The sequence below is a fragment of the Galleria mellonella genome, unplaced genomic scaffold, assembly GCF_026898425.1.
Source record: "Galleria mellonella isolate WM207_F2 unplaced genomic scaffold, CSIRO_AGI_GalMel_v1 utg38, whole genome shotgun sequence".
NCBI lineage: Eukaryota > Metazoa > Arthropoda > Insecta > Lepidoptera > Pyralidae > Galleria > Galleria mellonella.
The window spans coordinates 2918031-2940614 of record NW_026442090.1 but is presented as its reverse complement, the minus strand read 5'-3'; the positions used below and the strand labels follow the sequence as shown (position 1 = coordinate 2940614).

The window sequence follows — 22584 nt, the reverse complement described above, 5'->3', positions numbered from 1 at the left end:
AGGAATTTAGTTCATTTTGGCCTTTAGAAGGAAGATTTCGCTGTAATATCAAATTGAAACTTTAGAGTTTCGTTTACAGAAATTGCGCCTCAGAATTGACCTCATCTTTTGGTGATTTTGATCATTTAGATCATTATTTAATATCAGCATAACAATTCAATAATTTCCTTTTGTTATGAGCGGGATATTGATTCGCTATTATTAAGAATACGCTAGCTAGGTGATATAACTTTACCATCATTGGTATATTGGTACGACATCATTGTCGTTTTTGTTCGCTATAAAGTCTACGTCCTGGGGATATAAGTGGTGATACCTAGGTAGGTAGCTATTCTTCATTATACGAAGAAGTACTAGGTGTTATCTAATGTTGGCGTAGAAGATTGCGCTCAAACACAAGGCACGATACCTACTCAAGTTTCAAGAGCAATAAATTGAATAATAATAATTACAATTAAATCCATATACGATTATATACGTGCTTATTATAATGGTCATAAATTAGGGGAAATATCTAATTTAATCTTATTGTAATAAAAATTTAAATCATATTAATAGTATTTAAGTAAACATGAAAACATTACGCGCATTTGCGCAGAGAGGCGTTGACGCCAAGTTTCTTCTCAAACCGGTCGTTCAACGAAATTTCAAAAATTCGTTATATTTTTTATGGCTTCTTGGGCGAGGGGCGGATTTGGATAGCGGCGTCCGCTAGGGGTTGCTTGCTAGGTCGCTTCGCGCTTGCGCACGTAGTTCGCGCCACTGCTACGTCGCTTGCAAGCCAGATGTTCTGAAAAGCTTCCTGTCGCCGTTCCATTGCTCCGCATTTTTATCAATAATTTAATATAAAATGTGCACTAGGACTTATAAATTGTTTTCTATAATAGTGAAGTAGTCAGTGATTAGTTGAAAATGTCTAGATTATAGACAGTGAATTATAACTAAAATTTATTGAGCGTCTTGATGTCCACGAGTTCACTCGGGAAGTCAGGACCAACAAAGCGGCGGACATTTTATTTTGAGTACTTGATAATGTAGCGTTTGCGTTGAAAACATTAATGTGGTTTTATGGTTATAAATTCTTATATCGTTCGCTTACACCTTTCGTAAGTATTATGATTTCATATTGGATAATTGGTTTATAATTCTTGTTCAAACTCCATAGTGTATGATGCGGTTATGCCAATGAATTACCGCTAGATTGTCGATATTTTTGGGGAAATGTCGTTGAAAAAAGTGACGTAAGCGAAAGTGGATAAATGCAGGCATCATTAGAGACCTTTTAAATTATATAGAGTTCAATAAATTTGTTATCGACCCGCTTCGGTTTGGAGGCTTCTTACCTGTGATATCCGCGCGCGCGGCGCCCCTAACCTCTTTACTAATTAAATTGTGATGATTACGACTACTAGTTATGGAAATATTAGATGTTAAATGTATTTTTGTGTTATATTCGTGTTGATTAACAGCGATGCCGAGGGGGGTGAAGCGAGGGCCGGCGGAGGGAGAGGCCGAGGTGGTGGTACGAGCTGGGGTGTCTCCATCAAAGACGACGCTATTAGACGATAGCCCGAGTCAGCCCATCAGTTACCACCTGCTAGATCATGGTTATGGCGCTACACCTCAGCACCAGATCATACGGGAGGCGCCCTCGACACCGCCTAAGACATCAGAGGTACGATATTTCACTATATCTTTAGGTGTAACTGAAAAGTATATAGTGTGAGTTGTAGGATTTTAGGTGTTCCACAGTAAGCTATGCAATTATATTATTGATATTTTTAGATCAATATTTTTAATATCATATGTTAAATTTCCTTAAAGGTGAGCTATAAGGGAATTGCCAATAAGAGTTTTAGTGAAATTATTACTTCACATGTGGCTTATGTAAACAGCTTAGGTGTGTACTCTAATGTTGTAATTTAATGTAAGTGTGATAATTTATATTAAACTGGATGTTTTAGTGACAAATTAATGTTAATTTTCTCTTGTAAAATATGGTACAATTTTGGGTGGTAAATTTCTAATTGATTCGCATTGAACTGTTTCAAATTGTATTTACATGTTTAGTCTGCTAATCTGTAGTTTTCTGTCTTAACCAATAGTGAAAATAGGAAATGTTTCATATTAGAATATAATTTGTATAATATCTATCAAGTGTTGCTCACTGGAATGGTATTATTTTATTGCACATTACAGTAATGTGATCACAAAAATCGATCTTATATCGACCTGTGTCTCTATTAGGAAAGGTGGGTTTGTTTTAAGGTAGGGTCTATGAATGACAGTATGTCATCAAGTAAGGTTGGTGATGGCATGCATAATAGTTATATTTGAATATATGCTCCTCAATTTACTATTTTGTTATGTTTATACTGTTGATTCGTAGCACTTGATGAAACTTTAAAAATTTAGTAATAGATATATCTACCACTTTTGTCCTTTTCTAAGACATTACCAGGGTGTTATAACAGTATAATCTGGATGTCTTGTGGGCAGTGGGGCACAATAACACTTGGATTTAATAAAAAAATGCATTATAATTACTGAATATGAATTTGTGAGGCAATGTTTAGATTTTACTATTTCTAATTTAATATTAACATGAGATAATATAATGCAACACATTTTTAATTATTTAGATAAAGCTTAGTAAAGTACTCTCAGTCAACCTAAGGGAAATATAAACACAGAAATTTGGTATGCTATATTTTGTATTGTTTTTTTTTTTGGTCTGATTTCATTCAAAATATTATTAAAGTATAATGATGTATTACCCATTTAATTTAATTTTTGACTAGTTTTTACTCACATGTTTGTCTGCATGACAGGGTTATATTTTGATTGTTTAAGTAGTCTGTGTTAATCTCAATCCCAAAACGATGTGTATGCTGATTGCTAAATTTCATTAATATTGGTTGAACAGTAGAGGCAGTAAGAGGTAAGGATTTTGTATGCAAACTGTGTGGAGGTTATGTAATTTTTTTGTTTATTTTTTTTATATATTATATATAGTATGGCAATCCTAATACGTAAACTTGAGTTTTATTTTCAACTAAGATAATATCATTTTTCAGAGGATAAGGATAAAGTGCCTAGTGCTAATATTTTTTGTCAATATTTACTATGTTTTTATTATAATGATATTATTTCTAATTTTATTCTAAATTTATATTTTAATTTCAATTGAATTTTTATATACATATAGTATGTATATGAGTGATGTGTTTCTGCACTGTATACTAAAGTTTAACAAACATATGGAAAAAATATTGGGTCATATATGGGAAAGCCCAAAACCGATTTGTTTTTTTAATTTACTTATTTATATTCTTTTAATTATATTTATTGTTAGTTTAATTTAGCCGGTTTTCTTTTCGTTGAGGTTAAAAATGTGTGAGTAGTGTTTAAGCAATTAACTACAGACTTGATTGAAGTTTAGGGTTTATAAATTTGTTCTTGTGCTAAAAAGAACAAATGTTTTTACTTTTTAATTCTTGTAAATATGAATTGTAAATCATACAAATATGTAGATTAAACATTTAGTCATTTATTACACAATCATTCATAACTAACTAAATTGATTTAGATGGATTTTGTGATTTATTAATTTCATTTTGTGAGTACATAAATAAATTCACAGTACAATTAGCATTGATATCTACACATATGAAAAAATAAAACTCTTCTAAGAAGAATTTGTAAAATAATTATAAAAGTTGATCTAGTGGACTTTGAGAAAATAGCAACTGACAAAATATATGCATGGAGAGATTAGAAAATCCACTTTTTATAAGTAGTTGATAAAAAATGTGTAATATTTGTATATTATGGTACAACTGTTGTGAGCAATTTGCACTTAAGTAATAGAGAATTTTAGTCGGTAGTTTTATGATGTAGCTAGGGATCCGGCCCGGCTTAGCACGAGTAGATAGAATTTTCGAAAATAATGTTGCCTATGTTACTTTTTGTTAATGTAGTTTTCTATAGTTGGGATTTTTTTTTAAATCGATTTAGTAGTTTTGAGTTTATTCATTACAAATAAACAATCTTTTCTCTTTATATTAGTATAGATAACATATCGACACCATTACCCAATTTTATGGCTTTTCTATTTGTTTAGTAGGTATATTCAGCAGTAGGTAGGATAATAATAGCCAAGACAGAACAGTATGATATTATGTGACCATAAATATCATTGGAGTTGAGTTTGTTCACGTACTGGGCTTTTTTATTACATTCTTGTAACTTAATATGGCAGCAGCGAAGATTAGTAGGTTCTTGAGTGGCGTCCTCGTACAGGCAAATTTAGTCTACGGGATGGAAGGATATTTAGTAACATTTTTATAGGGTGATAATGAAATATTAAACCTTCCTGCGCTATTGGGGTACTGGAGGGGCAGCAGTGAATGAATATAGGCGAGGCTGAAGATAGTCCAATTAGCCTATCGTGACAAATTTATTAGAAATTAACCATGATGGTTTCCAGGCGGAACCATGCGGAAGTCTACCTGAGAAGGGTATATAATAATAATAATTAGACCCCAATACTAACAATCCCTTTCCCCCATTAATGAGGATTTGTGGTCCTATTGCTTGCAATTTAAATGTGGTTTCTCCTGAAAAATATAGTAGTTATTTCACTGTGAAGAAATTAACACATATTTCTATAAATTAATAAAAACATGTTGTATTAATTTATAGAAATATGTGTTTCGAGCTTGAAGTGCATGTAAGGCCGCCGTCTGATAAACTTGTAACAGTGACATTCATATACAACGAAAGGTGAATTAGAAACTGTTGACTTAGAGGGCGCCACATACAAAGCGATTTAGCGATGCCTGCGTTATGATAATACACCGCCGGGGTACCCGTGAGGGATGATAGGCGAGGATGAAGCAAGTCCTAATTCAACAATTATTAATCACAATATTTGCCAGAAGGAACCGCGTGAAGGTTGACCTAATAGTGTATATTGCTAGTAATGGGGCAGTTTACCCCATTACTAACAATCCTTTTCCCCCTATACGGCTTAACAATTATACTAGAGACCGCCCGCTTGTAATAATTTGAAGTATTAAGTTTGGGGCAAAATTTCGCCAATATTTATGCTGTCTTCCTGGTATGGTAGGTGGGTGTAGGAAATAATAAACAATAATATGTCACAATGCGACTTACACGACCACCCGCCCAAATGTCACCCAGAGGAATGGCCTGGAGCGGGAGGCTTGTAGTCTACATCACATCTCTTCCTTTCTTACGACTTGTCTGTCCTACGAATGTCATCATCACATGCTTGCTCTAATATTTATATTAATCTGTATTTTTCTCTATTATAATACCTGATGATTATCTCTGTGACATAGTTTTAGACATGTTGCATTGCCTGAGGTTGCGTATTTGATTTCCGATTAATTCGGGTTTGGATGTTCTGGTTTGTGTCCACAAATGTTCATTTTCTGGTTTATTTTAGCACGGGTTATCCTATCTTGAGCCACGCCCCAGACACAAAATACAGAAACATCGTGATCCATGGTTGTTTGTCACTGTTACATAAACAGATGACGTGTATACATTCAAATGTGTGTTTGTAGCGAACGCAGTGCAATTTTCGAACGGTTGGTCACATTTCTGTCATATTTGCGGAAAGCATCATAAGAGAATCGTGGTGTTTGTGATGGAAGTTTGAGAGAAAGTCAAGAAGTGATCATACAGTAATCTACTTGCAACCTGCGGTTATTCTTGAGTAAATGAGGATATACGTACCTTGTTTAATTTAGGATTGAGTGGGTGCATTTATATACCAGATTTCATTAAAATGCAATCAGTAATTAGGTTATAATTGGGGAATAGATATCCAAACATTTATAAACTTTCACATTGGAAATTAATAAGTAGAGGAATAAATACAAAACATTGATGATTATCTAACCAAGTAGTGCACCCACCGTGTCGGGTTCTGGGTTTCATCTTTCGGTAAACATGTTAATTAAATTTATATGATATTAATTACAATACTTGTATTTATTTACATTGTTATTATAAAATGCTTTTATTTATTTATACACGCGACTGGAATAGATGTATCATACTCACATATTTATAAAATTTGCAAGTGACTACAAAATCATAATATAGATTAAAATGCTAAACACCTCCGTCGTGTTTACTAAATTTCATGACGATCGGATGAGTTGCCAAGAGGTATCTAAGTCTCTTTTTTATTTATAACAGAACATTAAAATTAATATTAGAAAAAAAAATATATATATACATACATACAACACACACACACACACATATATATATATATATATATATATATATATATATATATATATATATATATATATATATATATATATATATATATATATATATATATATATATATATATATATATAAAAAAAACTATTTTTCTTACGTAAGTTCAATGGCAAACAAGCTAACGAAACACACCTGATGGAAAGGGGTAACCTGATACAAATCTCACTTATTGTCCCCATCTCAATATTTGAGACTATCCTAAGCCAAGCTGCTTAGGCATTTTGGTAACTTTTTTTTTATTGAATGAAAATGGTATGGTACCGCTTGCGCTAACGGGATACGCTGGCGGGGCACCAGTGAAGGGTGATCGATGAGGATGAAAATAGGCCAGTTAGCCCATCATGATGAATTCATCAGGAATCAATCATGACAGTTTTCAGAGCGAACCGCGAAGAGGTCGACCTGTTTGGGTATATTGCTAGCAGTGGGATTCTTAGTCTCCATTACTAACAATCCCTTTCCCCTCCGCATCTTGGTAACTGAAGTTATATAGGGTTTCCTTCATCGAGATGAAAAACTCGATTGTGCTTTATTTCTTTAGTTTCCTCTTACGATATCTCGGGGATGAAGGGTGATGATGGCACATTGTAGGCACTTTTTTTGCTAGGTGAAAATGGAATGGTAACCCCGCCTGTGCTAAAGATATATGCTGGCGGGGCATCAGTGAAAGGTGATCGGTGAAAATGAAAACAGACCAGTTAGCTCATCATGATGAATTCATCAGGAATTAACCATGATAGTTTCCAGGAGAACCGCGTGGAGTTCGACCTGGTTAGGTATATTGTTAGCAATGGGATTCTAAGTCTCCATTACTAACAATCCCTTTCCCCTCATTGTAGGCACTACGTCGCAATATGGAGATTCATTAAAATTTGGCATCGTCATCGTGGCATTTGACATGAGTTTTATCTATTTCCATGCCAGGCCCATATAGATTTTAAAAGTCAAATGATATATTTATGGGTTTAGTACTGCTATTGCTACTTGTTCGTTCAAGTGATGTGTACGCCAAGGGATTTAGGGGTGACGGGTTTTGTATGAGGGATTACTGGAAAAAAAAATTAGGTCATCGTCAAAATGGGGTGTCCTTTTGAAGTACAGATTTTAAAATTGTCCATTTTATTTAAGCTTTAACACGCGCCATTCCCCGATGTAAATCAGAATGAAAGTATCTTAGCAGTTAATCTAGTGCTGTATCTGTGGTGTATTAAATTTTAAAACACAAAAATGTAATTAAATCGGTTACTCTTGAAATAAATTTAAATAGATTGATATTGGAATTGAAACGTTTCACACTTTCGAATACTAGAGACATAGTAGTTCCACACTGTTCTGGCAGATGCATATTAGTGTAACTTGTCAATGCAAACTGATCACAGTTTTAACTTAATTCCTAATTGTTATTTCAAGAGCGTAGTACAAAATTGTAATTGGTGTTAGATTGGATTGACATCGATGTTAGGTTCAAGAGTAAGTTTTACCAGTTTATTATTGTGATTGAGTAACATATATCTAAATATGTTTAAAAACTTTTATATTAGGACTAGCTGCACGAGTACAACAAATTTTGTATGCGTGGTAGTTCAAATTAATTCAATTTTGTATATGCCTTGGAATGGTAAACTTGTTGGGTAGTGGTAACAATAAATATGTTCTCATCTTATGGTGAAATGCCTGTAACACTTTACTAATTGTATGTTATTACCAGTCTGGCTATGCGGCTTAATATAAAGTTGTATTTCGTATTTTCTTTTCCTTGTATTGCTATTTATTTCCGTTATTTTTACAAATACTTGATTAAAAAGAGACATTATGTTCTTATTGAATCTCTACATGGGGCAGAATGTCAGTTGTTACGTTTGGATTGAACCACCTGAAATCTGAGTGATAGAGTAGGAGATAAGTTTTTTTTTTTTTTCACGAAAAACAAATATTTAGTACACAAACTTTTAACCACTGAAAAAGAAGCATGAACTTTGTAGGTGTGCTCTGCAATCTATATTATAGGGCAATTACCACTATTCAATAATACTCTGCGCAGTTCTTTCTTTGAATTTGATGTGTTTCAATTTCCTCGCTTGTCTAATTTTGCTTTCTGTTTAACTTTCAATAACGTTAGCATGTATCTACGATATTCGTATCATAACTATTCCAAAGGTCAACTTGATGCTCGGACAATCGTAGAGCCTTCAACTATACAGTTCCTTTCCTGCTGAGGATCGTGAGTATATTGTATGTATTTGGGCTCTGCATAGTATTTGTGATGAGATCTGGCCCTAACGGTGCGCAAATCCGAATGATTCTTTATTTGAATAATTAATAATTTCTAATTTTGTAATGTAATGTACTAATTTTTTTAAGGGAATAATTTTGCTAATTCGAACTAAACGATTATTAATGAAAACAACCCCTGTACTACGACGACGACAAAAAAAACGGTGGTTACTTCTAACATCTTTGATAAATAGTATTTAATCTACTTTACTGTTCAATTAAATTCATTCCCTATTCTTTTTAAACCTGATGAGTACCAAAAGTTGAATTTTTTTTTTATTAAATGTACTAATTATGCAACATTATAAGCTATTACCAAATTAAAAAAATCTTTCAAGTGATCGGCTCGACTCGGATATTTTCGTACCAACTCGTGCATGAACAATTACTAATGAATGATTTTGGCGATTAGTAGAAGCAGTATAGAGAATAAATACAATTAGTAGTGGAATGATTTTTAGATATATAGTTATGAATAATTTCAATGAATTGCTCAGTTGAATAATTAGTAGTCGTATTTGTAATAAACTCGCGCAACGTTAGCCGATCTCTAGTCGCCCGGTGTTGGGCTTGATATTCCGTCTAGTGTGATTTTCAAAATGTTTGGTTATTTATGCACCACTTCTCCGAAGTATTGAGTATTAATAAGTCCCAAGAGTCGTTCAATTGTCCCTCAAGTCATCCTATATTGTTGTTTGTTTTGTTTTTCTTTCTATAAATATAGCAGTTAAGATTATGCATCCCACAGAGAGATAACACAGGGAGACACAAGGTGATGGTTTAAAATTATTTCCATAAGTGCATAAGCAGTTTTGCTTGCATGACTGTGTGACTGTTTGACCATTTGTTTTTGGATATTGCAATTAAATTAAATCATAACAGCATAGTACATTCCAGAACGGCAACGCATTAAGTGTTGTACACTGACGTCAAAGTGTATTTTTTCTGTGAAGTCTATACGTTTGAAGGGTGGGATATGGCGTGAATTTACAGGGTACAGAGGAATAACATCTGAGTCCTCAGGAATGGCAACGCATGGAGGGTATCATGGGCGAAACAGTATACTCTGTTATGTTCATGGTACTGTTCATGTCTATAGGCGACGGTTACCACTTTCCATCAGGTGGACCGTTAGCTTGTTTGCCATTCTAAGTTATATAAAAAATATATATATAGATATTGTTATTGTCTAAAGACGAGGTACTACTTTCCATTTGATAACCGTCAGTTTATTTGTCATTTCTAATAACATAAAGATACTAAAAATGTTCTGTAGTGTAACCTTCATATCATCACTAAAATATTTAATGACTTGACCTTTCAACGTTTTTACTGTAATGATTGTCTATTCTCGACTTGTGTTTTTACCAATAGTTTACGAATTTGTCCTGTTCAAGATTAGAATATATTTATTTTTGTAATCTGCTGCAACAAATTGAACTATATGTCGATCACATTCCTTTTATTTTGGTGAAACCTGTACTATTAACGTTATTCTGGTGGCAAATTTGTTGTTAAAGTACTTTGTTTTGTAGTTACTAGGGCATATAATTATTTGAGACATCATTAACAATGAGATTGTGCCTATATACAATGAGGTGTGCCTTTGATTAAACGCTACTACATTTTGTGAGGTCCATGGTGTCATCATCATACCAGCCTTTAACTGTCCACTGCTGAACATAATCCTCCCTTTGGAGGGTTTTACCAGTAGTAGCTACAATTGGCAGGTGTATTGGCAACTGCAATTAGGTTTTGGAGATGTTTTAAGAGCGACACTGCTGCCTATCCCTCGACTATTATGTTTCCTTAGTCGCCTCTTACTCACGGGAAAGAAAGGGGTGGCCTATTCTATGCCGGAACCACACGGTGAAACTCCATGGTGTGTTGCATGTTTATTATACGGTGGCCCAAAAAAGGAGTGTAATGTTTTCAGAGTTCATGTATGTATATAGCTTTAATCCCCCATAATTTTTAAAGGCGGTATCATTACAATCATCATCCCGAGGGACACTGCTATAATAATTTTTTTAAATAGGTTATTTGTTTGTTTGTTTTTATTTGCAGAGCAAAATGTACATTTTGCTCGTTTTTAAGCAGCGGCTATCATTTTTCAGCAGGTTGACTGTTAGTTATTGTATATAAAAAACATTCAGAATGTCTATTTCTTCTAGTGATTATTATTTTTAGGACAAATAATATTACAACAACATAAATTACGTAGCCACGCAATAATAACATGCGTTAATACGATTGCCTCATCGCGCGCTCCCTAAATGTAGGCAAATGTAACCGACGCCGGAAGTTAACTTCGCGACGCGATACACCTTTTCGTTTGACGTTTATCGGTTTGACTTGAGATGAAACTGGCGCAAGGCAAGGAGATATTGAATTGACGATATTCTACTACAATATCTTAGTCTTAATATATAAAAATCTAGTGCCATAATGTTCGATCACGCTAATTTTATAAATAACAACACCGATTCTAAAGAAACTCTGTAAATGTTTACTGTTTCTTCCAACTTAAAAGATAGGTTTAATTTTATGCCGGTAAGAATGTATAGATCCGGTACGTCCTGTTAAAATTTTGTTGGTTTATCTAGTTAACTATAGATATAGTTTTCATTGTCCTAGGAAGTGAACTTGCTTGTTAATAGGTTTAAGAGTTATTCAGAATATGGGTGAAGCAGCAGAGGTCTAAAATCATCATTTAAAAATTAATCGATCCATTCCAAATATTGTATTCTGAAAAAAAGGGGGCGTAACCACATTGGCTCTGTTGGCCGTAGCGTACAGTTTGTTTAGTCAGTACTGAGTTTTTTAATGGCGCTCATATTCGTTATTAGGGACGATTTCAAGCTCGTTTGCCCATAACAGTTGTACTGTCACCCAGTTTAGGCTACTCGTGGTTTCGCTGGAGTTACTCATGTTTTACTGTCTCTGTCGCGCACATAAATTATGAATGAATCCGTCTCATTCGCATTAGAATATGCGAGAGGGGAATGTGTGTAACATAAGCATACACTTTTCTATCCCCATTGTTCCATAACTGTTTTACTAAACGAGGGACGTTTGCAAGTTTCGGTTGTTGTTAGGGAGTTTCGTCTATGCACAAACCTTTTAAATACTATTTTTGGGTGAAATCTTAGGGCGAATTTGCATTGTTACTGGCTATTATGATATTATTCATATTTAAAATTCCTGTTTGAGTTTATTACTCATGATTTTAGTTTTCCACCATTTAGTAAGTAACCTAATCTTTGAAAAATATATAAGTTGGAAACCATTGTTAAGTTGTCGGTTTGTTATTTTGGTTTGTTCTCTGGAAAAAAAAAGGAAAATCTCATATCAATAATATTTCCGAACTATAAATGTTATTTTGAATTTATTTTTTGCTAATTGCATTGATTTAAATTAGAGATTGCAATCCAATGTAATTTTCAATCTATACCATACCGGATCCGGCCGAATTCTGCCGGATTGACGTAATTCTGACCGTATTCGGCTGCCTGGCCGAATTGGTCAAATCAGGATAATTTTCCCTTTTTCGTTTCGTTTATTATATATTATATAATTAAGTGAGTGTATTACATAGGTAGTTTATAAAAATATAAACATACAAGGAACCCGGTCCCGCTTCGCATAGATAGATAGAATTTTTGGAAATGATATTATGCTTATTCGCTGATAATGTAGTTTTCTATAGGCGATAGAATTTTTAAAATCTAATGAGTAATTTTATCTCATAAATAAATATTTGGTCTTAAACTAAGTATTTTGGGGGAGGTTCAGAATCGTACGATTCGCAGGCATACATACTCGTCACGCATTTAAAGTACATACTTATGCAACAACACGATTATTTTGTCAAAAATTGGCATCACCGGATCTGGTAAACCGTTAGTGAAGCCGGAACTGCATCCGGTATCCGGTTTTTCGGGGTTCCAATCTTTAAATCTCCAGTTTCAATGAAAACTTCTAATTTAATGTACCTGCTGAAATTTACAGTACAGACAAGTTCTATTTACAAATAATGTTATTAAGAATTCAGGCAGTCTTGTGTGTTTTTCAACAAACGCAGTTATTCTTCTGAAATAAATACAAATAGCTTTATTATTTGGTTGTAGAAATTTAAACGCACACGACTATCCAGTATTTACGTATCTAGCTAGTGTGTAATTACGTAGATCCACGGGGACAGTATAGAAGTAATATGTATGTATATATATTTTAACAAGGAATTTGGCACGATGGGAGTGTTTCAAACTTGTCTAAACTGCCCTCGTAGTAGTACCCACCACCATTTTCTAAATTAGAAAATATACCTAAAATAAGACTTTCATAATTAGTTTTATTTTATAACAAAGTTTTATTGTCATGGTCCCACACGGGATTTTTAGGTCAGAAACTCTGAATGTCTTTTCAGACATGTCAGCTGGAGGCAGAACCTTATGCTTTTTGTTTTGGTTGTTGTAGTACATACTAAAAATAACTGGAGGCAAGTGTATGTAGTTGGTTCCCATATGTTAGCAGTTTGTCAAACGTCGAGTGGCATTCACCCATCGCCATGTGTCTCAACCACCATGGGTCATGTGGCCAGGTACATGTTTCCTGCTTCTACATTTTTATTGCACAAAGTCATTGTCCTATTCGCGTAGTCTTGTAATGGGCGCACGTTTAATAATAAGTACCCCATTTGGTGAAATTATCAGGCTTATTGTAACAACAGTGGTTAATTATATGTACATATGATAAAGTAAATAGAAAAAGTCTATTGAATAAACTTCCCTACGTGCTCGCCGTCGGCGTCGGTTGCAAATTATTGCCCGCGTCCCACGAAGGGCTAAATTGATTATGTTAATAATGTAAGTAGTTAACGCAAGGGATAACGTATACGTTTTATCTACTTAGATGTCAAACTTTAAAGGCACATCTGCTCTGATTTAGATGCCGTACGGGTTTACACATGCGCACAAAAAGGCGCGGGACCCACGGCTCGCCAGATTAACAATAGTGCCGAGTTCACTATTAATAATAGCACAAACTTTGAGATAAGAAATTGCCATTCTTTCGCTAGAGGTCCCTTCCGAGAGCTCGGCGGCTTTTGTGTTGATTCTAATTTATGTCATGTATTGTTGGTACGGTACCCTCCCCACACACTTCCTTTTGGGGGCTTTGGCCCCGCGCTGGATGTCGAAATTGAATTTGTTGCATCGGCTTATTGAAAATGCTTCGTGCATCTTACTCTCTGCACTTTAATTTTAAATAGTGTCAAATAAAAATTGTTTTTCTACAAAAAAAATAGTGCGATCTCGCAGTTTTAGTTGATAATTCGAGGTCAATGTATCGTTATAATTAGAACAACGATTCAAAGTAATGAAGTGTGTTGAGTAAAAATGAGTTGCACAGTGCTATCTCAATTGATAGAGGAGATTAGTTATGACTTACTTTGTGTCAAGTCTGAGTGTCAAATTTTGTCAAAGAACAGTGGGTAATAATAATGTTGGAATTATTATAATGTCACCGCCAGTGTATCCATTGACATATTTACTAAAAATTTGATGTGAAACTGATAATTAACATTCGTCAACTACAGTTGTGTTCCGTGTACTTGGATCATGGGGGTGTGTGTGTTTTTTTTCTCTATTATTTTAGTTATATTTACAAGTGGTACTTTATGTGTATTGCTTGGTGAGTATGAAAAAAATTCGTAATTTTTTAAGAGAATTTAATTTGAGTAATTGTGTAATATATTTTGTGGAGATAATGTTTTGAAATGTATATGTCAGTACGTAAAATTAACCTCAAAAATATGTATTCGTTGATATTAATCTGTAATGAATTGTTTAACATTCACTTGGCTTTATAAACGACTCCGCATCAAATGTGCGTTACCGGTGGGTGTTATGTATTTATTGAAGTTCTTTTAAAATGTTCTAAACGTAATTTTCTTGCATGCATTCTTTAGACTGATTTTACAATGATAAGCAAAATATGAAGTACAAAGTTGCAGATATATATTTTTGATTTAGTGTTTATAATACGAGTAATTATGGGTTCAATTTCCATTTTGTTTCCTATGTTTGTAATTTAATACTAGATAAAAGAGTACTTAACATGGGATTATATATATACCTGATGTTATTGCAAAACGACGTAATATGTCATAAAGCAAATATCACTATTTTTAACATTGTCAATGGGTATATACTATTAATATATCAAATTGATTGAATTCATTTAAAACCAATTCTTTTCTAATTGGTTTTATTTTTGGAAAAATTGGTTTGTTATCTATAACCAACCTTCAACCCAGTGTCATATCGCTTTCTCGATGTGAGAGTGAGAAGGACAATTGAATGTAGGCCTGAATAGTTTAAAATTGAATACGTATCAGGTATACGAGTACTTACTGGCCATTTGACCTACCCTATAGCAGGTAGATGTTTTTTAAGGGTATAAATGGTTGTCAGCTGAATTTTTTGTCTTAATAAGATCAATTGGATTCCTTTGCTTTCTACTAGAAAATTTTGTTGTTTTAGATAATTTAATAATCAATATATTTAATGTTCATTTATTCATATATGAATATTTGTCGTAAAATATATTTTCCAGTATGCTCTTATATGTCCATGTTACTGTTCATGTCTATAGGCGACGGTTACCATTTTCCATCGGGTGGCCCGTCAGCTAGTTTGCCATTCTAAGTTGTATAAAAAAAAATATTGTTTTTCTTGGAGAATATTATTGGCAAGTGACCTTCCTCTCTGGAAAAGTGAACCAAATATATCGATAGTTGCGTTATCGCTACTGCGTGTGTGGTATAGAACGAGACGGCAATGTCCGGCATTTTGTAAGCGTGTGTGCACGCATGAGAAAGAACAAGATGCCGGACGCCACTTGTTTAGAAGGACCAGCTTACATAGCGCGTCGGCGTCTAAAGTTCAGACTGTGTACTCATAGATGTCTTGTAATTATTAGTTCCTATCCTATTAATGTAAGAGTTTGAGTATTTATATGATTGAACGTTTATTAGCGAAAACGCTTTAACGGCTGGACGTATTTAAATCAATCATACATATTGCGATTTAAAATCGCGAAGTAGCCAAAACTGCTTGTTATCTATAATACTCGAGAGTTAATCTTATCTAAGCGAAGCATTATTCCTTCTCTGATAAACTAGTAAGTAAAAGTTCAGGATTTTGACAACGGACAGCTTGATTTGCTTGAATGTGGCCCCGCTTTATACGTATGGGGTATATAATAGGTGTTTATATGCCTCTTGGGTGCTCTAAATATGTTCGTTGCCTGGGTTCTTATAACCCAAGATTCCTCATTTTAAAGACTAAGGCTTTTATTCATAAAAATGTCAAAGGTCTCTTTAAACTTATTTTAGCTATTAAACTGTTTTGTCTCTTTCTTTTATGCTACATTCTCAATTTGAAAGAAAGTGAGAAAATAGTTTAATAGAAAATATAGGTTTTTAGTAAGTTTTAGTTTTTATGAATAAGGGCGCAGCGACTGATGTGATGGGATGAATACATGGGCATTGATGGAATGCTAGAGCAGGTTGTTTTCATTGCCAACAAACATATTGTGATAACAGTTTTACATTATTTATTATTAATTAAGACACTTAAACATTAACCATAGATTACTGTATGTATTTGTTGATAAGTGGCTGATCATTATTTATTAGTTGATAGTTACTCTATTGTTTCCTCCAAAATATTACATTAGTAAATTTATAGATACGAAGAAGTTACTAGGCAATTATTATATTGAATCATTAGTAAAAAAGCAATGGGCGCAAATCATAAAATTAGTGGGATCTGGTGGCCCTTTGGTACAGTGATCTAGGTTGACTGGGCAATGATTCAATAGAAATAAAAGGGATTTCCAGTTATTAGGGGTTTAGTGGTGTTTCATTGCTAGTATCATATACCTTGGGAATTGATGACTAAATTGGGAATGTAGCATAGTATCATATACAACGGATTGTGCTCAGAGGAATTATTCAATATGATGCCTACGGCCACTTTCTATCATCGTACAGCTCGCCATCGACAGGGAGTTCACCCTCATACCTTACAGCCTAAATGGTCGCGTACAACGCGGTTTCAGAGATGCTTTCTCCCACGAACACTCAGGTTATGGAATGAGCTCCCTGCCGAGGTTTTCCCGAGAGACTACAGCATGGGGTTCTTCAAAAGGGGGTAAAGAGGTTTCTTCAGGGTCGGCAACGCGCGCGTAATACCTCTGGTATTGCAGGCGTTCATAGGCTACGGTAACCGCTTACCATCAGGTGGGCCGTATGCTTGTTTGCCACCTCAGTGGTATAAAAAAAAAACCTCATAATTTTAATGTTCACGCTCTCTCCACGGAAACAAGTGTGATTAATTTTTGCAGAGTTTGTTACGATGGGCCCACTCATTCGCATAGTGGTTCCATTTTCTAAATTAATATTATAAAACGCAAAAAAAGATTTTTTTGTTTGTAATGGATAAATTCAAAATTTGCTTAACAATTATTTTATTTATAGAAAGCTGTATAATAATAGACTGTATTTTATTTAACAAAATCGAGACCTTCCTACCCGTGTGAAACTCTTATAGGGCTAAGTTCATAAACGCCCACCAAATTTACTATGACTCATTGTACACAGGCGGTGAAAAGAAGACTGAACCTGAGCGAGAGTAGTTCAGGCAGCCAAGGGCACGTGGTGCCCATGAAGGCTGATTTCAAGACGCCCAAGCAGAAACGCGTCAAAGTGCTCACGCCGTACAGCCGACCGTCCAGTTCTATGAAAAAGTACACCGAACGTTCCAGGTACATTGATTTGTCCAAGGTAATTCCATGATTTAATCCACATAAGTATTTCGCTTGCGATTTGGCGTTCTTGAAAAAGAACAATGTAATTTCGACTGATTTTTAGTCTGTATGTTACGTGATAGGTTTGCCAGTTGTGAAATCTTGTTTTTTTTTTATCAAAAGGGTTTGTTATATTGGTACCATAATGGTTAAGATAGAAGTTTTGTTTTTAAATTACCATAAGGTAGTTTTCTATTCTAAAGATTAGTCATCTATAATAATGTCTTTAGTACATTCTCCTTCTTTATTAATAATATTGAAACTCCCATTTTGCATTTTTTACATATGGTGCATAGTTGATGAGGTTGCTGGTATAGGGAAAGGGACTTTGGAAATGTAATACACTTCGTATCTTGAGAAGTAGCCAAATATGAAAGTATCATTCTGAAATTTTACTGAAATTGATATTTTTTACAATATAAATGACAATTAACTAAAATTTATTGTATAATGAAAAGTAATGCATAGATATATATATTCATGTAATTTTTTATAAAATAAGTCGATAATAAGACATACATATCTGAGATTTGACCATTGGAAGGATTGAATAAAAGTCTATATAACATGAGTACGTATACATATTATATATATTTATTGATACTATGTTTTGTTACAGATTTGACACATCATTAGGTTTACTCACGAAAAAGTTCGTCGCCTTACTAAAATCGTCACCCAACGGCGTGCTCGACTTGAACATAGCGGCGGAACAGTTGTCGGTCCAAAAACGTCGTATATACGACATAACTAATGTATTAGAGGGTATAGGCATATTAGAAAAGAGATCGAAAAATAATATACAGTGGAAATATGGTGAGTTATACTGATATGATATCAAATTACAACATTGATTGTCTTTGTTTCGTAATCTGAAGTACGCGTTCATTATAACAATGATGAATGAACTGTACCTCCTACATTAAAAAAAATCTCATAGCTTTCTAATGGAAATATTTAGGACTATTTAAAAAAAGAATTACTAAAAGTGCAGTCCTTGTTGCGTGAACCGCTAACAGAATTTCCTTTTCATTTATCGTCGTTAAAGTTCTAAGTTAGCGTATGTCATTCAGGCCCATTATACAAGTGGCGACCGCGTACGGGTAAACGCAGTGTAGGACGACCCCCTACTAGATGGAGTGACGACCTGAAATGCATTGCAGGGAGTCGGTGGGTGCAGGTGGCGCAGGACCGTTCTTAGGAGGTTTCTAGGGAGGCTGATATCCAGCAGTGAACGGATAATGGCTGAAATAATGATAATGATACAAGTGGCAAGCGATTTCATTGATGGAATCGATAACGCTAGCGAGTCCGTGAGACCGAATGAGATAGCAACGTCGGATGTCTCAGTCCAACTCATGGACTCGCTATCGATGTCGATTCCATCGACGAATTCGCTTGCCACTTCTCTAAAAGGTGGCTCTGTACGTTTTGGTGTAATTTGATTCGATTGTTAAAAGTAGTGTAGATCGCCTGAATTAATCAGAAATCTGAATTTAAATTTATTTTCCGAAAGGTATTTAAGCTAATTGCAAAAAAAAAAATTACAATATAAATGCAATTTGTATCATCTATATAACGATGTTGCAACTTCAACTACAAGAAGGAGACTTTGTACAAAAGTCGATTGCTTGGTTACCTCTGTCCCATTCGTGTTTCAACCGTGAAACAGCTGTGTCTGCATGGTTAATGATACTATACACGTATGTGACTGTACAAAAGTCGATTGCTTCTGCCTCTGTCCCATTCGTGTTTCTACTGTGAAGCAGTTGTGTTTACATAGCTGTTTCGGTTTGAAGAGTGGGATATGGCGTAAATTTACTGGGTACAGAGGTATAACACCTGAGTCCTCAGGAATGGCAACGCATGGGGGGTATCATAGGCGAAACAGTATACTCTGTTATGTCCATGGTTTTGCTCATGTCTATAGGCGACGGTTACCACTTTTCATCAGGTGGACCGTCAGCTTGATAGCCATTCTAAGTAGTATAAAAAAAAAACGTTATATAGATGATACAAAGCATGGAATTGTTTTGGTTTCGTGAAACTAATGCATGCAATACAATATTAGTTACACGTGAAACTGTTTAAAATTAGTTTCGCAATTTAAATTGGATTACCTAATTCCCTATAGTTTTGTACACGTGGTATCGTGTTTTTCGTTTAAGTTGAAATATTAAAAAAATCCTTTCTTAACGGATGCTTACGTTATTAAATAAAACTCTGTTTTAAATTCAACTTTCTAGATACAGTTACCAGAGGGAGACTTTGTACAAAAGTCGATTGCTTGGGTACCTCTGTCCCATTCGTGATTCAACCGTGAAGCAGTTGTGTTTGCATAGCTGTGTTTCGGTTTGAAGGGTGGGATATGGCGTGAAATTACTGGGTACAGAGGAATAACACCTGAGTCCTCAGGAATGGCAACGCATGGGGGATATCATGGGCGAAACAGTATACTCTGTTATCTCCATGGTACTGCTTATGTCTTTAGGCGACGGTTACCACTTTCCTTCAGGTGGACCGTCAGTTTGTTTGCCTTTCTAAGTTGTATAAAAAAAAAAAAACAGTATTTTTGGCTGCGTTAATAGTCGGCGAGGTTAAATGATTGTATAATTAATAGATTGACGGTAGATTATGACATTAGGGGTGGGCAGCAGTAGCGGCACGGACGTGGGCTCGGTGGGCGTGCAAGCGGACGAGGTGCGAGCACGCAAGCTGCGGGCGGCGGTGCGCGCGCTGGCGGCGCGGGAGGCGCGCGTGTCGCGGGCGGTGGCGCTGGCCGAGTCCGCGCTGCACGCGCTGTCCGCCGAGCACGACGGGCTCGCCTACATCACCTACGCGGACCTGCGCTCCATCAAGGACTTCAAGAACCAGACCGTCATACCCATCAAGGCGCCGCCCGACACCATACTCAGAGTTAGTCTCGCATTAGTCATTTTCTCTTCAGCGTGTAATTTAACGGTCGAGGAAAACGTTACCAAAGCTTTACTGCGGTTGCCGGGGGGAAAGCGATTGTTAGTAATGAGGTCTAATAGCCCCATTGCTAGCAATATATTCTCTCAGGTCTACCCCCACGTTCGTACGTAACTTAGTCACCTCCACGTAAATTAGTCACGATGGTTTCCAAGGGAACCATCGTGACTAATTTATTGTTGAATTCGTCACGGGCTAACTGACGCCTTTTCATCCTCACCTATCATCTTTCACTGGTGCCCCACCAGTGTATAACCGATAGCGCAGGCGGGGTTACCATTCCATTATTATCCATTAAAAAACTGCGGTTGGCAACCCGCCTGCCAAGAGTGGCGATTACTGGTAAATCCTCTTCAAGGGGAGGCCTATGTTTAGCAGCGGACAGTTAACGGCTGATATGATAGTGTAATTAGTAAACAAACTGAAGTAAGTCGGTCATAATATATTTCAAGAATTGTCAATTGTTAAGGAAAAAATTTTCTGGAGCAGTATGTCTACATGAGTAGAAACTAAAAACCCCCATCAGCTCTGGTGGTGTTATTTTTTACGAAAATCGAATTTTGATGAAAATTTAATGGTAACTCCACCAGCATATATCAACAATATATGCCGGTGGGCTACCAGTACGTGATGATAAGAATTAATCCCAGTTGTTTTATAGATGCTAGCAATACAAAATTTAATGTATATTGGAAACCTATTTCCGCACTAAGCCTCTCATTTGGACCGTTGTACGTGTGAGTCGTGGCTTATACTGCCAACAAACCTTCGCCTAGAAGCTTTCTGGTATCTTCACAAGCCTTACGAAGCGACCTCACTGTTCCGAGGATTTGTGAATGTTGAGGGGTCGCAGCTACACATTCCAGGATTATATGAGCAGCCGTTTCTCTGGCGTAAAAACGGCATATAGGTCTGTCTGTCGCCCGTCTGTGGCCCCTATTGTGTATAAGTGTTTACTTAAGGGGCAATGGCCTGTTATTATCCCTTTTATTGTTTTAAAGTTTTGTCCTGTCTGGAAATAATAGACTTTTTTCGTTTCAACGTCAACGATTCAACGGCGCGACGGCCAGTTTTGTTTACAATCAGTAGTTTGTGTCAATTTTTGGATTTGTATGTCAGTGTATCTTAAACGAATTCATACTCGAAATTACGATAACGGAAGAGGAAGAAGTGGATACGGGCCTGCCATTTTCATTCCAGAATCTCTTCTAGCTAGATCATCTGTGGCATCGTTACGATAAAATTCACTGTGCCCCTCTTATATAATGGAGGATAACTTAATTGTCGCAAGATATTTTACTAGTGGTTTAATTATTTATGTTAGGTTGCATTCGATTATTAATTTCTTATTTGTTTTGTTTTCAGTGCCTATAGTACCGTCGTGCTGTCTGAAAAGAATCTAATGCTAATGTCATTGATTTATAACCACATATTTGCAATATATCAACTAACAATTTTCCCATTGATGTGATTGATTAGATCGTTAGAAGTGACAAATATTAATAAACAAATAAATAAACTAATTTTCACGTTTATAATACATACAATTGGGACGAAAGATTCTTAAGTAGCGACTCCCTATAGACGAACGTAGTGTAATACAATTGTGACTAGGCAAAACAATGGAATCTTAATTATTATTAGTCTTTATTCAAATCGTTACATTTACGTTTAAATTACAGCATTATAATATGACCAATAGTTCTTACTTGTCATTTCTTTGTTTATTAGCAAAGGCCTTTCTCTAACCTTTCTCAGACTTTTTTTTATCTTGGGTGATAATAGTCCACAGGCTTCAAGCTATTTGCATAATTTTATTTTCCCATTTTTTGTTACCGCGCATTGTGTATCCAGCCCATCGCCATTACAGCTGTTTAATTTTTACGGTTACATTGTGTGTTTTTGTTGTCTATTGTTTATCTTGTCTATTTTTCTTTCTCCTATTATAATTCTTTTCTATGGCACATTCGCAAGTTCATAATTCCGTTTCAAATTCTTTCGTAAGTCAGATCGGAGGTATGCATATGTATAGTTTGCCTTTTATGGTCCTCTTTATGTTTTTATCTTTAATTATTTCTTTGAAAGATCAGTATAGTTTTGTCAATTCTTGTGTAAATTTTTTGATTGTATTGTATT

General features: G+C 35.2%; 1 protein-coding gene across 3 annotated transcripts in view; it reads left to right on the top strand.

The window, feature by feature from the left end:
- The first annotated feature begins 705 nt into the window (after positions 1 to 705).
- Positions 706 to 22584, top strand: part of LOC113523063 (transcription factor E2F2) — a 34239-nt gene continuing 12360 nt past the window's right edge. Inside the window, exons 1-5 of one of the 3 annotated variants that reach the window (XM_026908929.3) lie at positions 706 to 1106; positions 1470 to 1675; positions 17270 to 17433; positions 18095 to 18291; positions 20120 to 20391. In XM_026908929.3, the coding sequence (XP_026764730.1) occupies positions 1472 to 1675; positions 17270 to 17433; positions 18095 to 18291; positions 20120 to 20391 (837 nt within the window). In that variant the 5' untranslated portion in view covers positions 706 to 1106; positions 1470 to 1471. Of the gene's footprint in view, positions 1107 to 1469; positions 1676 to 13950; positions 14296 to 17269; positions 17434 to 18094; positions 18292 to 20119; positions 20392 to 22584 lie in introns of those variants that run through there. The other 2 variants (XM_026908930.3, XM_026908931.3) reach the window with 2 other exon arrangements.